Source organism: Pterocles gutturalis, unplaced genomic scaffold (assembly GCF_000699245.1).
Source record: "Pterocles gutturalis isolate BGI_N339 unplaced genomic scaffold, ASM69924v1 scaffold16815, whole genome shotgun sequence".
Taxonomy (NCBI): domain Eukaryota; kingdom Metazoa; phylum Chordata; class Aves; order Pterocliformes; family Pteroclidae; genus Pterocles; species Pterocles gutturalis.
In genome coordinates, this window is record NW_010143738.1 from 47,734 (window position 1) to 64,234 (window position 16,501).

General features: G+C 40.7%; 1 protein-coding gene across 1 annotated transcript in view; it reads right to left on the bottom strand.

Annotated features, from left to right (window-relative positions):
* The window catches only part of ANK3 (ankyrin 3, node of Ranvier (ankyrin G)), a gene marked incomplete at its 5' end in the record, with an annotated part of 72,624 nt that overhangs the window by 41,492 nt on the left and 14,631 nt on the right, over positions 1-16,501 (bottom strand). Inside the window, 5 exons of the mRNA XM_010084849.1 lie at positions 1,133-1,229; positions 1,809-2,016; positions 3,797-4,008; positions 10,771-10,925; positions 14,018-14,242. Of these exons, the coding sequence (XP_010083151.1) occupies positions 1,133-1,229; positions 1,809-2,016; positions 3,797-4,008; positions 10,771-10,925; positions 14,018-14,242 (897 nt within the window). The remainder of the gene's footprint in view (positions 1-1,132; positions 1,230-1,808; positions 2,017-3,796; positions 4,009-10,770; positions 10,926-14,017; positions 14,243-16,501) is intronic.

Sequence of the window (16,501 nt, forward strand, 5' to 3'; positions counted from 1 at the left end):
TTTTGCATGTGTACTGTCCTTGCAGACTTCCCAAAGCCGTAATTTTCCTCCTGCTTTTCGTGGAGCTTTAACCCATCCGAAAAAGATAATATCTAGCAGTGAAATGTTTATATCCTTATTTGACCCTTCTCACACTGGTATCTCAAAAAACTGCCTGTTTTATGCCTCATTTGAAGCCAAAGTGGGGAAACTGTATTTCTTGTGACCACATACCATGTATGTTGTAATGTGCTGATGCTTCCCTGTGCATTTGATTTGCTAGAACACCCTCCTTGATAACACATACATACAGCAAAATCACATCTGCCATATAGGTTGAAACCGAATATGCCCACAGTGAGGTTTCCCAAAGAGACATATGTTATACACTGTTATTATCTCATCTTATGACTAAAAGTTTGATAAGAATTTTTATACAAGTTATAAATATTTTAATTTGTAGTTTGTGTGAGTCTTTTCCATGATATTTCAGCCCTGATCTATTTGGTTCTTTCAGCAACTCCCTCTCTCTATAAAGCTTTTTATAGGTGCAAATGATATGTGCTGAATGATAAACTCTTTACCTGGTATACCATGAATTTTTTCCACTACGATGCATGACTTGTACAGATCCTGTTGAATATCTCCAATCAGCATTTCCGTCCACTAAGTCCATCCAAATTAATTTCAAACCATGATTTTTCTTTTTTTGCCAATATTTTTGTGAAAGCAGCTTTAAGTAATTTCCAATAAAAAGCTCACAGTCAGAAACTGAATGTCTTTAACTTTTTAAACAAATCAGTTTCTATGAATTCCCCTTTTTTTTTTAATTGAATGAGCTTCTTCCACTTTCCCTTTCTGTTGCTGCTTGCAGAAAAACAAACCCCCATGTGGCACTGCAGCCTTTAGAGAAACAGCACGTGTGATTGCCAGGAGATATCACCACAGCAGAAAAGGCCAGGACAAAGCTTCATGTGTGACTCTGGATGTGTGGCATGCTGATACAGAGAGACAAAGAAGCATCTGGTCCACTACTGCTTCATCAATCTTGCAAAAGACTCACAGAAAGCCAAAAAGCAACCCCACAACTATGCAATTTGTTAGTCGAGGGAAATCACTCCCTAGGTGCATTTGGCAAGCTCTGTAACCATACCTGGCTGAAACGTTGGTTGTGAATGAGACACAGTCATTTGCGAATGTCAGCGGAGTGGTGCCTGTGATATCCTCCCACTGCGCAGGTGAAGTACCTCCTATGTAAATATAAACCACCCAGATTTTCTTTCAAACACCAAGCACACACAGACTACATAAGTATATCTCTTTCTGAAGTTATTTTGCTTCACATATAGAAAGAGAACCTAGACAATAGTGTTCTCCAACAGGTGAGCTACATGCTATATATCACATCACATTTTATACACCAGAAAATGATGCTGATGTAAGCAAAGTACATACCTACAAGTCAGTAGTAAACCCCTCCTTGATATCAGCTAGGACAGAATTATTCCAGCAAACTACTTTCACTGACAACCATGTTTAATAGTCAAGGCTGAAATTCTTCATATTGGCTAAATATAAAATAGCATTTAATATCTCCTAGCACAGTTCTTTTACAATGTCATGAGACCAAATTCAAAGCCCAGGGAATCAGTGGGAGCCTTTCAAATTACCTCAGCTGGCTTTACTCAGGAGAACTGATCCGAACTCTACTGGATCAAGCACACCCTTGTTTGCTTTCTGGAAAGCACGAGCTTTACAGTTATGAAAGTGAGTGTCATAGGTTTCTTGCTGTCACACAAACCTCTGCAGAGAGCATGATTTTCTCTAACCTGTAATGCTACATAGAAGTCGAAGGCTGGGCGTTGTGTCTCCTTTGTACCCATTGGTTACACCTTCTCCTGATGGAGGTGGCACAGGAATTGTCATGGTTATTGGCTTATGAAATTTTCTTCTTCTTGGCTCCACAGTGACAATGGGACTAAAAGTTGCTTTGTTTCCAAGGATTTTTTTGACAATCTCCTCTGGAACTGGTTGAGCCTGTCAACACAGGGAAAGTATTTAAACTAGAGCTACAAATTGGTTAGAGACATGCAGAACTGTTTTCCAAAAGATAATTCAATTTTCCTTTTCGTTTCTCTAGAACTTTATTTCTCTTTTTTCCATGGCAGCCTTCTCCTACAGCTCTCAAGGGTGATTATTAGTACAATTTATGCTTAATATTTTTCACAACAATCCACTTATGATTTCCTAATAGCTAACTTGTAGAGCAAAACTATAAATCTCAGAAGGTTGCCTGCAGTATTTGCTGAGAATTTTTCAGGGCATGTTTGGCATTGTTTTTAATTTACAGTGATGGGTGACATTAAATACATTTTCAAAATGCAGAGAGGCCTATTTTGCTAGTAAAGTCTTGAGAAGTGAGGACTACACACTGTCTTGGAGATGCTGAACAATTCTCACATCTCTGCCAAACACAAATCCATGCTCCTGAGGAACACTGTGTACTCCTACATACCTCTGTATTTGGGGTCGCTTCCTATGCCATTCCACTATTGATTATTAGGAAATAAATACTTGAGTCAAATTCATTTAGAATATATTAAGCTAAAGAAGACCTATAAGCAAATTTCAGACTTTCTACCTCCTTTTTGTGGCTTAAAAGGTTTCCTAACGTTATATGGCAAGAAAAGAAAAATAGCCAACATGGGAAGAAATGCTAAAGAATTTCAGTAGTTTTTGTCATGTAAGACCTGAACTCAAAAGTGACAGGCATCTTATGGGAATTATGGTTTTGCATCCATTTGCCCTTTTTCTAAAAACAAACCAAAAAACAACTGTTGTCTGACCTGTGACTGACTGCTTTATTTGAACTGCACAATGCATTGATATGCATAGAATATGTAGCTACATTGCAATCTCAGCAGTCACAGCACTGCGCATCAAGATGTCATGCTTCCTTCACACTAGAGAGCTTTGGAAAGGCAGCCGTATAACCATAATAGCAGAGCTTCCATTTTCTCAAGATTTGTCATCTTTAGATGTGAAATATCATTAACAGAAATGTTCCAGTGTGAATTCCAAGCACTGGAATCCAAACTAGCACCCCTGTTTCATGAACCCATCAGATTTGTCAGCTTGTTAAATAATTTTAAGTTATAATTAACAGAACTCAAAGAAAAAGATACCCCCTACTGAATATTTCTCTACTTTCTGTGCAGTTTGTTTAAGGAGAGTTTAAGCTACTTGCTCTTCCCAGATTTCACCCATCACTGGGATCACCAATGGTGAATGTCCTAAGCTACAACAGATGTATATGGAAGGCCTTGGAGCAAGTAACAGCTGGCAAACAGCTGCATGAAATCCTTACCAAACACATTCCTACGGCAAAGGGCAGATGACACAATCCCAAACTTCTTCTTCACCATAGGAGACTGGGACTGCACAGTGGCTGTGCAGCTCATAGCTGCTGGCAGCCATGGTCAACAGGAAGATGGCAGGAAACACCACTGAGGCTGTGGTGGCTCCAGGCTTTTACTTTTCTCTCCATTCTTCAGATGCTAAGCAATACTCAAGGTGATGATAAAAGGGGAGCTGGGCTTTTGCCACAGGTACAAGGACTGTGCATCACCTGCGCTGGGGGGCACTGAGAGGCAGAGAGTGTGCCTGGGCAGGCACACATCTGGGTCTCAGGTGTGAATACTACCCACCTTGCAACCCCCTGCCAAGGAGCAGCAGGCTCCTTAGCTGCAAGCCGCAAGCATTAAGAACAATGATGAACTTCTAGACGCTGCGCATATGAACACGAGGGTACCTTTACCTGGAGGCCCACACGGATCCTTTTGGTTAGAGCACCCTCGGGGAAGGACGCCTGGACGCGCGGCACTGTCGTGCTGCTCAGAACCCCGCCCTCCGGGCCAATTTGGTTACTCTCCTGCTTGATTCGTGAAACCACTGCAAAGTACTGAGGGAAATCCTTTGTGACGATCCTGCAGATGCGCTTCTTCTCTAGCTCCTCAACGCTGTCCAGCTCTGGTGGGAGAAGACAGTTAAAACATTCAGGCATTACCTGCCCAGGTTCATACCAGACACATCTGGGACTGTGAGGTTTTGAACATGCCTGAAACTGCTTGAGAAGTTTTTTGTACTTATTACAGGAGAAAAAAAAATATTCAGTGCTATTAATTACCAAGCTTTGGTTTGCTCTGTAAACTTTTGCATAAGTCTTGACAATGAGGGCCGACAGCACCAAGCACAAAGCTCTGCCAGGACACCTAAGCACTAGGGTGTGACAGTCTCTGCAGAAGCAGCTGCTGTAGGATGGCAGGTCTGTCACACAGCGTGGGAGTCCAAGGAGGTCTGAAGGAGATGTTCAAGTTTCTTTCTCATCTATATCTGGAAGCACAGAATTGCACTGATCTTTCTGTGCCCACCTTCAAATTACATTTTTTTTACAGCCTCTTACCTCACATAGCTCCAACATGCAGAAAACCATAGGAAACCACAGTCAGTTCATGAACTACCTAACTTCACACAAAGCGTGCAATTCAGAGCTTGCCCAGCTAAGGCACTTCAGAAAGTTATCTCAGACTGTCATCCATATAATCCTGACCAGACTCTGAGCTCTCTGGTAAACCATGGATGTGACAGAGCTTTGTCTACCAGTGAAACCATTGGAAGGATCCCTTCCCACATCAGGCTTTCGACCATCCAGTCATTTGCCCCAAAATAACTGCATTGTGCTCCTCAATTCCTAGAGAAACTTAGTGCATTCTCAGAGACAACTGGAACAGAAACAGGTCATCAACTAGTGCTCTTGGCCATGTTCCCAGCTCATAGGGTCACCAGGGCTCAGAAAGGTGCACGGAGTATCTACCTTTATTAACTAACTAATTATGTAGATGACATAGACATATATGCACTGAAGAAAACTGGTATGTCACAAATATAACGAATTATGCAACTGTATGTGTGTGTATATATATGCACTAGTGAAATCCCTGTGATATAAACACTCTTCACAAATGGAGATAATTACACAACTGTCATGCATTTCTCCTGTGATTTCTTGCACTCATCCATTTTAGCTGTTGTAACTGGGTTTCATTCCAGCACTCCACAAGTTTCCATTCTCATTTTCCCCCTTAAACAAGGCACCACATTCCTAAAGAAGGAAGTTTGTTCCTAGAAAGATGACGTTTCTATCAGACGCAGCAAGAGAAAGCAGGGGGACCAGAGATGGTACCAAGACAAAAGACGTTGTAAAATTCTTTACTTTACATGTCTGAGGCATGTTCCTCCTCTGAACACGCAAGGTCAATTACAGTTGCAAAAGAATTAGAATACAAATTAGGTAAAATGTCAAGTTTTCCATTTTAAAACTCTCAGCAGGTAATTTGGATTAATTGCACGGTGTTGCTGTGGATCATACGTAGCAACCAGGAGAGGATAATTTCTTATCATAATGTCAGCTTCCATTTACTTTGACTCAGAGATTGGTATCTGAAGACCTCTAATGAATTAAGTATCCTGCCTGCAGCCTCTGGAAGCAATGGCTTGTGCAGGAGACAAACTGGATTTTTAAACTGCCAGGTAGGTATGATCTTGACCGGTAAATCCTACTCATTCTCCTGTTTGTTGCTAGGGACAAAACCCACTGTAAAATGCTCACAGAGATGAAGGACAAATAAAATTCTCCTGAAGCAGAAAATTAGTGTTTTGTATAAGAACATTTCAAAATCCTTTGAGCCTGGCAGGTGCTCTGCTTTACAGGAAGAAGATGGTGTGGAGATTACAATGGTAGAGCAACAGTCAGGCACGGAGAGGAGTTGGACTATATATATAGGAGATTATGTTTGGATAATACGTATGTAAGCTGCTACAGGAAGTTGCCCTCTAACAGAAAGAAAAGATGATGAGCAATCAAACCACCTCTCTGGCTGCCATGAGAAATGCAGCGTTAGCATGACAGAATTAATGAAACAGGGAAAAGTCACCCTGGGAGAGGAGAGGTCACGTTTCCTGAACTCATGCATTTTACAGAAAGAGTGATCATCACTACTATTTTCCTTGATTGCTGACACTTCCTATGTAATGTGTTCCAAATAAAAACCTCAAAGGACTTTTTGTTTGGTTGGTTGGGTTCTGTGGTTTGTTTTTTTAACCACAGAGAAGTATGCTATACATCTCATCTTACAGATAGGGATGCAAAGCAGAGAAAGGTAAGGCAGAAAGGTTAGTGGCAGAACTGGGAAGTGTCTCTCGATGTCACTGTCTCCCAGATTTGTGCTAATAGCCCAAAGAACACCTATGGCCATTAAGTTTTAGCAAGTCAAGAGAAAGGTATCACAAAAACTCTGTGGATAAATGTCTTCCCCTGCCGCTCAAGTGTATGGCATGGTTATCCTCAAGTGTCTGGTGGAGAGAAAATGGAGAGAAAGAAAGGAGGGAGGAAAGAAAAATCACTCTTCCTCACCTTCTAGTTCATGATGCCACATAAGCATTGCATTAAGGTTCTTGGACAGGAGATGAGAAACCCAGTCACATCCTCCAAGGTCAGAGAGGGACCTCACAAAGGGTGGCTCACATCAAAGAAAGCAATCACATCTGTGTTGTCAGGTGAGAGCCAGTTGTGGATCAAATTCATCCCATGTCTAATACCTTTCTTTCTTACTTTCAGATAAAGTACCACAGAGCAAGTGTCTTCTGACTGGAAATGCAATAAGAGAAGTCACAGAACACCTGCTGGTTTCATGAGCTTCAAGGTGTTTTTGTGTGATCTCATATCTGATTTCCCTTACCAGGGCCTTGAAAGGAATTCTGCTAGCACTGAAAAAGCAAATCTCAGCTGTATTTAAGCAGACTTAGCAGCTCTCTGACTTTTGCAAGCCTCTTGCAGTACTGGCTAGAGCAAAGCTGGCCTAGGAACTGTGCAGAGACTGAAAGGTGGGACAAGCACAGGATACCAACTCCCCCCATACAGAAATGTGCCCATGAAGAAATTGTTGCACTAAAAGCAGGCACACAGGAGGCAGCGCTTACATGGAGAAACGTCCAGGAGATGGATGGAGACAGAAAGAACACATGGGAAGGGGCAAGGAGAAGCTGAGGGCACTGAGACTTGTCTTAAAAATGCTGGTAACTAGACCCACCCTCCCAGCTTCAGTATTTCACACATGTAACTAGATGCTCCCAGTGACACAAGGAGGTCTCATCCTCAAACAAGGCAATGTCCTTCATGTGCCATTTTGTCTATTTTTGCGCAGTCTCTTATCTTGCCATTCACAACATGAAGTTTAGCAGCAATAGGTTTAAAAACTTTTTTTGGAAATGTGGTAAAATCACTGCAGAGTGGTTTATGGTGGCATTTTAAACTTCAGGCATAAACAAAGTCACACTCTGGTTTGATCTACAGATTCAAAGAAGGAGTCATACAAAAACTCCTGCTTCCCATCTGAAACCACACTGTGCAACTGGAAGCATATTGTAGTCACAAATATTTCAATTTCTTGGCTCACACACTAGTTTGAAAATGCCTATCAAAAGATTAGCTACCCCTGTGTGTGCATTTATGCCTACAATTTGTCTATAGGCACTTGTAAAGTGTGTAGGAGTGTAAAAAGCAAACACAAGTTATACCTAAAAGAAGCCTAGCTGAAAATGGAACCTATTTACTAAATACAAGACAGAGAGCTTCTTCCTAAACAACAACAATATATATGTATTTCAATTGATTTAAGTTTTTTTAAAAAATGTAATATGGCTGAGAGCTGTGAATTGCTACTCTTGTGTTTGGAACCAAACTCCTACTCTTCCTACAAATTCCAAGTTCCTTGTATTCCCTCAGCCCTGTATTTGCCCAAGTACAGCACCACCTTTAGAATAAAAACTATTTAAGCAGAAACCTGACAGCACCAGAGTAAACCAAACTCTTTACATCATGGTTCATTGTTCTTTCATTACAATAAAAGCAAAGTTCTGCTATTATTCAATCCTGCATTTAGTGCCCTGAAGAGCTGCCTCCTGCTCTAGATTACTGTGAGCCTGAGCTGAGGTTGCCCAGTAGATGGTGCTGGTTCCAGCACAGAACAGGCAGGGTGGCAGCAAAGATGTCCTCGTTCATTCTCATCCCTGCTGGCTAAGCGGGAGAGCAAAACAGGAAAAACAATACAGAGAAGGAGACAGCATCTTTAAAAAATCAGTATATTAAGGAGCCGGGAATAAAAGTCTGGTTGCCCTCCTTCACTACACAGATAGGAAAGAACTAGTGAATCACAGCAGGTCTAACACAAAATGGACCCACTGCTTTTAATAGAAAAACTCCTACAGCATGCTATGGCATTTAGAGATGACTGTGCAGTTGAATTTTCTTGCAAAGACACACTAAACTTGGATATGACTGACTATGTGACTGCTTCTTATTTCAATTAGATATTGCTTCTGCCTCCAGAGCTCATACCCGGAATAAAACTTCTTTCAAAGTTATGGCTTCTGAGATGCAAGATATTGCTCCAGAGCCAAGTCTAATTTTGTTATTTTCTAACAAACCTGTAAAAGTTCAGATGAAAAAAGAAAGGTGCTTTTAATTCTACAAATTTGTAATTTTATGTTATTGCTTGGAAGGCATTTTACATAGGAAAGGCGTAATTTAACTGAAGCAGAGTTTTGTCAAGACCCTTGTATTACATTAATGCAGAGGATTTTTTTGTTTCATTTTGTTTTCCTAAATAGAGGGAGGATTAAGCTAAATTGAACTAAACAAATAATCAACACAATGCTCTGGGTGTGTCAGCAGTATTTTTTTCTTCTTTCCTTCTCGTAAGTGATTGCCTGGCTTGGTAAATAGCATTTCTGTGGCTTGGATTTTAAGGTGACAAATATTTTCACTCTGAGAGAACACTCAAGCGTCCATGATACTTTCTGTGATTCACTGGCTGTACACATACCGGCTGTACATATATCCTCTAACCTCAACAGCAGCTCCCCAGAAGTTGAGAGCCACCTAAACCCCTCAATAGATCCCAAAGTTGCACTCTGGCTCCAAATTGTGAAGTTTATTATTTTGGGCTTTAAGCACTGAGGGCTTCATGCCCACCTCTCTCAAAGTGTTTGTATTTATTGAGCTGTCCTCTCTGTAAAATGTGAATTTATCCATATGGCACCTGTAGGGAGCTCCTTATAAGTGAGGCAAGTTGGAGCACTTTGGAATAGTGTTTTTGTGCCCAAGTTTCCTATCCCAAAATTGAACTAAACTCAGTTTGGAAAGCACACAAAGCAAGTAAGCAAGCTGCTGACTAGTTCTGACTGCCTCACCGTTAACAAGGCATTGATACTTCACCCAAATGCTGAATCATTACTTCTCTCATGCTAATGCACAGAGGAGGGTGGTGGTGAGATTTTCCTTTTAGAAAGGCTGCAACTGCTGCTTTTCATCTTGAAGCAATTCTTCCCCAAGCAATACTGTACTGGGCCATGCTCACTCTTTTGCCTGTTCCACTGCTCTTAGGTAGCCTCCTGTGATGACGTTCATTTGCTCTATTTTTCCAAACCCACTGACCCAACATTTGCAATGTTACTGCTTGATTTGTCCTATCATATTTATTTTGAAATAAATAGCTACAATAGATCATCACATGTAACAAGCAGCTCTTTGTTATTGCTCTGTATTTTTACAAGCTCGTGCAGCTTGAAGTGAAAATACAACACAAGTTCATTCTGCTATTCCCATTCTCAGACGACCAGGAAATAAGCAAAAATGCTGAATCTCAGACATCCAGGGAGCCCGTCACAACAGGACTACTCTCCTTCTACATTCTCCAAGCATGTCTTTTGCTGAGGCTGCCCTCTTCAAAGGAGAGGCCAAGATCAAAGGCAGACCCAGCTCACAGATACCTCTCATAGCTACCATCCACAGCCTGATCATTTGCTTCAAATGTTTTTGCTGATAATGAAAGAACTTTCCCACAACTGGTACCCCACCACACTGTGACTTTCTGTAGAAGGTTATCCAGAGAAAATCCTGTGGATAAACCTTTATAAAAAACTAAAGTCCAAACCACAGGCTATTTCATTCACACTCAGGTGCAAAGAGCTCGAGCAATGGTTTATCAGCAGAAGGATTGAAAAGTACTTGCTAGGAAAAGAAAGCAGTGGTGCCAAGGGCTCACTGTGGCCGCAGCTTGGCTTTGCCCATGATGTGTCCACAGGGACCATCTGTCACAGCATCTTCTGGTGAATTGTGTACAGCTGAGCCCTCTTATCTTCAGGGATTCTCACATAAACAGCAATGTCCAAGCAAAACAAGGGAGCCAGACTTCCCAGATGGGCATCAGGAAGGCAGGTTGTATATTTGTGGGAGGCAACCTCTGACAACACTTTTTCACAGAAAAATGGTCTATGGGCTGAGGTCTGTATCTGTGGGAAAGTCTAATATAACTGATATTTACACTTCACCCTTGGTTTGGAATGACCTCCACGTCGCCCTGCCTGAGCATCAGAAACACACTTACCTCCAGCTGGGATGTTATTCTCAACTTCATGTTGTAAAGCAACTGTGCAACTTCCCTTAAACTTGGCAGGACTTCAGACCAAAACTTACCACTCATTTCAGGATGTCTCCAGGCCACTGCTGAACAATTTCTCTTTACATTCTTTCCATTAGTTTAATGCGTAACACACACTGTACTCCCCACAGTCAGATATCCCCTGCACTGTTTTACTTTAGGTTGCTTTAGTCTACACATTAGCAAGCCTGCACAAAGGTAAGGCTTGCTAATGCTTTGAGAAAATGTTTACCTTCATCCATGCCATTGAGTATTTCAGTTAAGTCTTCATGTTTGCTGTCATATTGGTGCTCCTTCCATGTTTCACCATTTTCACTTCGAAGTACGATTAGTTCTCTTTCCTTTCCTCTCATTGATCCAAAATGCGGGATTTCCACTATGACAGGGCTAGAGAAAAAGGAATCATAGTATTTTTAACCCTATATCTCCTCACTGCCCTTTATCTCCTATGGCCATCAAGTCCTTAAGAAAACTAAAGTCTTTTTAAATACATAACACTGTTATGATAAAAATGTTTTTAAAATTGCCAAAGCTGCACAATCCTTTATCATTTAAACTATAATTAATAGATAACTTGAAAATATTAATATATAGCTCAATTTTAATGTAAATATTCTGAAACGCCTGCCTACGTGATAAAATAGTGACAACCTTTGCTAAGGAGAGTTTTCCCTGCTGCTTTATCCCAGGATGCAGGTGATCCAACCTGCCTCCAGCACACCCATCACTGCTGACCCTTAATTGGCACTAGCACAGTCAAAGTTTGGATTTGTCTCAAGAGATCTAAAGGGGGCAAAGTCAGTTCCAGAACAGTCCAGCTATCCAAATGCATGCAACGGCTATTGACTGTAGCAGGAACTGCACATGCATGCATGTTTTAATTTTCAAATTAAGTCCCAAAGTTTTCAAAGCTCTCCCTGGCTCTCTGTTGCTGCAGCTCCTGTGAAATAGAAGAGGTTGTTTCTCATTAGCTTCACTTTCTGGTTCTCATGCCCAAAATCACAGCTGCAGCATCTGCACTGTAAACATCACTGGGGAATGTTTAGATCCTTTCAGAATGAATTTCTCTGAGTTAAGCAACATCACAACCACATTTATATTAGTTACTGTCAAACATTTTGGGAGGAAGGAAAGGGAATGAGAAGGTGGTTAATAATACATTTACATCACCAGACCATGTACCTTCAACAGAGGACGGTAAGTGCATTACTGAACAGTTACTGTGAACAACCGACAGAAACCACCGGTCACTTCATGTGCCATTCCTTAACAAAACAGACACTTTTGCCAAACACTTCACAGGCAAGATATGCATTTTAAAGTATGCTAAGACAAACTGACTGAAATCACACAGTAAGTGAACAATTATGGATTATGCAGCTTTAAGACATTTAAATAGACAGTATCATTATTTTCCTACAGAGGTTGTAGAGGATCTCACTGCTTTGTAATAACTCAGTTAAAAAGTAGCATCACATGATAGGAGAATTATGCAGCACTTCTATGGTACTGTACACCTGCAAGATGTTGGGTGCATTAAGCAATCAATTACCTGAGCACGGAAATCACAACAGCCATTACGAGGAAAAACATAAACTAGTTAGGTGGAAGTCCAGTTTTTACATTAAATACCAGGGGAAAAGTGTTAGATAGTTATTTTTCCCCATGAAAAAAAGAGTCACTTTAATTAATACGTATGTTAGATGCCTTTAAGAACACCCAGGCAGTTAATCTAATGTCAAGTCCTTTGAGAAGAAATAGGAATGTAGCTGCTGTCTCCAATTGTGCACAGCAAGTAAATACCAAATATTCAAATACATTGCTTAAGATATTTACTCTCTAGTTCAAAAAGAGCACAAACTTAACACTGTAGTACAATCTTTGCAGGCTAATATTTCAGATACTGTCTCTGTAAATATTTAGAAACCACACAATTCTGTGCATGACATTTAACAAGAATACTTAGTGAGAAGGTATTGAACAGGTTTGGAACACCAAACACTCACCAATATTTTGAAAACCTAATGCAATAAATTTCACAATATGGTTTGAAAGCAACAGTCAAAATATACAGAAACATTCTTACACTTTTAGACTACAGACTGCAGTTCCTTTGGACAGCATACATGGTTTTACAAATTTATTTTAACAAAATGCTTCTTGCAGGTTTAAAAGATTAGTATTTCTCCAGCCCTGCTGAATGAAGTTATTCACCCAATGACATTTTTTCTAAATAATCTTTCATAAATAGTACTTTATGTGATCACATTTTACAAATGCTTTTCCCAAAACAGACTCACTCAAGGCCTGTAAATACCTTCTCTACAACAGGGTTGAACTTAAAGGACTGTCACTGTGTATTAAAATGTATTTGATGCAGTTGAAACACTTCAAATTTAAAAAATTACAAAAGCACAGAAGTTATGAAAGCAGAATGCTGGCAGTGAATTTTACATGCCTAGAAGCACAAGGTAGTAGCAGAGCTATATTAAATCAAGCCACTATGATTTTCTTTCAGTGACATAAATCAACTGAAAGCTTTAGAAAACTTAAAAAAAAGAAAAAATGGGAACAAAAAATTGGAAACAAAATAAAAACTGTAGACATTCTGTATCTTTTCCGTACGTATCCTACCCAATAAATTTTGTTCCTTGTGGACCAAGCTGCAGGATTCGGCTAACCATGCTCTCGCCCTCATTTAGAGGGGGAGGAGTGTTAGGAAGATGCAGTTTACTGAATAACATCCATGCAGCAGGAAGAGAAACAAGAAGGGGAAATTAGGAACAAGCTGTCATTCCCGACAGAATCAGCAGTTTACACCAGGGTGCCACTCATGGTAATGAACAAAATTTATAATTAGGAAAAAAAAAAGCCACATCATAGTGGATTGTTTCCCTTACTTTAAGCTTAAAAAAAGGTCACTTCCTAGCATTTGTACGACTTGATACTCTACAGTAAGTGCTCTGCCATTGCTCTCAGTGGCTTTGCTCCGTGGGATGGAAACAGGCAGCTCCCAGCAACTCTGGCTGGAGCCGCCCACATGCCGCGGCATAGGGACCAGACCTTCATATTTGAGTCCTTGTGTGTGACTTTAGGACACTTTTTTTTGTGACGGTGATGTTCCTCTGATACTCTGTGAGCAAGGGGGTCAAAACCTGTTCTGGATTGCAGGTGTGCGACTCCTCCTGGCTTCAAAGGCAGGTTACATGAGTAAATGGGGGCAGGACTGGGCCTTTCCGTGGCTTTCCTTACCTTAGGCTCCACCTTGTAGTCATCACAGAGGCAAAGTTCCCTTTAAAATACAAGGGTACTTTCTGGAAGGAATGGCAGGTTGGCATTTTTCAATATTTCAATTTAAGTAGCCTGTCTTACATGCTCAAATGAGGCAGAGTCAGTGTTGTAACTACTTAGATCCACAGGATAAAAGAAAGGAAAGGTGAAACATGAGTGCAAACAATGAAATTCATAGAACAACTCACCCTAAAAATTGTGCCCCTGCTGGCCCCATTTCTACAAGTCTACTCGCTAATCCTTCTCCTTCAACCATCGGCGGTGGGCTGGCCAGTTTATGCCTCTTTACCAAGCGGCAGGTGATGCGAGTTGGTGCTGTACACTTCCGTGGTGGGATAATTATTCTCATTCCATGATGGCGACTACCCCTCATTGAACCCCCACGTGCATCAACCATAAAACTAACCAGGAAACTGTAGGAAAAAGGAAACACGTCAATGAAAATGGTTACAAAACAAGCAGAAGATCAGCAATAAGTCAACTGCTACAGTCTTTAAAGCACTATTAGAAAAGTCCTCCCATTCTTAGCTAAACTAAAAGGAACATGAAGATTCTTTTAAAACTTATACTTACATGTTAACTATTGGTTGTCAAAAGCAGGAATTGCTAAAGGTCTAGCAATGTCATGGTAAAACGAACAGGTGCTACTGAGTAATTTGGATTAAAACAGTACACGAGTAGTGTATTAGTAGTGGTTTATTAGAATGTTAAAACAACTCTGTTGCTGTTAGCACTACTGTCCATAAATAAGAGCAATTAGCCTCACATGCAGAAAGGAACCAGACAGCATAGAAAAAGAAGACTCAAAAATGCTTTTTATTTTTGGGATCTCAGTCTTCAAAACCTCCTCACAGTCTTGTTTGCAAACAATCCTGATGGCTGGCACAGCAAGTGCTGGCACCACGGGTGACAGTCTGTCCAGGCTACTAAGGGCATCCACTGGTGGGGAATAAGTGAGAATATCAAGAACGTAACTTTCTTTAGGCATGGCACTCTGGAAGAAGTCACGCCATTACTCCTCTGTGAAGATGACATTCCTTAGCAAAAAGCGACATTAAAGAAATATCGCATATGTCAGTGTCATTCCAATACATAATTTTCCATTTTGTGGTAGAAGGGTAAGCAACTATATTTGTAAGGGGTGAGTGGTAGATTTTAAAATAGAACTATTTTTATTAGGAAGGGAATAATAAATAGTAACAAGAATAATTGTTAATAGCCGTGATTTATTTCATATATGAAAAGCTGAGAAGCTGCATACATGAAGTGCTACTGTCTTTAACAGAACAGTGACAGGAAAAGGGAGGCTCCTCCCAGGACCAAAACCAGACTTCAGCCTGTTTCAAAACACTGCAGCAGAAATCCTTCCAATTTACGGAGGTCAAAACATACAGCTTCCTGCAGGGCTAAACAGTTATGGGGAGGTCTCTTCTGGTGCTCCTAAACACCTTCCCTTTTTTCCGTCCCATAAGCTGCTAAGAGAGAACAGCTTCAGGCAGGAGATGCAGTAACAGGACAGTATCAAGACGGACATGGATTACCAGCTCAGTCTTGATGCCAATACATTTTTTGTTCGCTCCTTCTGTGTGATATGCAGACACTGACATAGCTGGCACATCTGTTGTATGGTTTCACTATTTTCAAGGCTGTTGCAAAAACTTCCAGATCTTAAAGACTAAACCTTCACATGATTAACAGGTGAAGCCATTCAATTTCCTAGTTCCCTACTGTAAACAGAACTAAGGGTAAGAGCCAATAATCCAGGGAGATTGTGAAGATTCCTTTAAAAAAGCCCCCAAGAGCTCTGAAGTATGAATAGGAATATGTGCAAGTCAGTTACATTCGCTTTTGAGACCAGCAGGATATCAAAAGTAACAGTTGATGTGCATTGGCCAGGCCTGCAAATAAACTGCATTCGGAAGTCCAGCCAACATGCATGGGGAAAATCTGCACAAAAGCAGGAGTGTAATCAAAACTTGGTACTTAATGGTCTGCAGGAGAGAGGCGGGTAGGAACATAAGCTGTAAATACATGAAGCAGGACAGAAAGGTTGTCCAACTGAATTCCAAATAAAGAAGTTTCTATATTGCCTGTCTTCAAACCAAATTACAATCCATCAGTAAAGATGGAGAGGTGAAACAACCCCCTGAGATGACCTTAGCCCCGATTTATTATTTCTTGTGCCCAAGATACTTTTTAGAATACTGAAGCGTGGAATAAAATCCACAATGTTCCACAGTAGTTTTCATACAAATAAATTGCATCCACATTCTTCTCCTAGATAAAGACACTGCACTCTACTGAACAAATCCAAATGTTGCCACTAGGGTATCTCAATTCCTCACACGGGGAATTACTTCAGTGCGTCAGGATCTTTGCTGAATGGCTAACCAAGCGCTTTCTACAAATATTAGATCTATATCAAAACCAATATGCTCAATCTTTAAATTAGAGAGTATATAAGTTATAATATTTATAGATCACAACTCTGTAAACTCTGTTGACTAGAACAATTTTCTGTTTTCTAACAAAAGGCTGTACCAAGCGGAGATGCCAGCTCTGGAGAGGCTGGACCCTTGGTCCCCTCTCCCCTCTGCTCATGGAGCACTATTAGCGTCTCAGCATGTTTATGTTGTTTTTTCTCCCTGCAACTGCTCTATACAGTGGGTGGT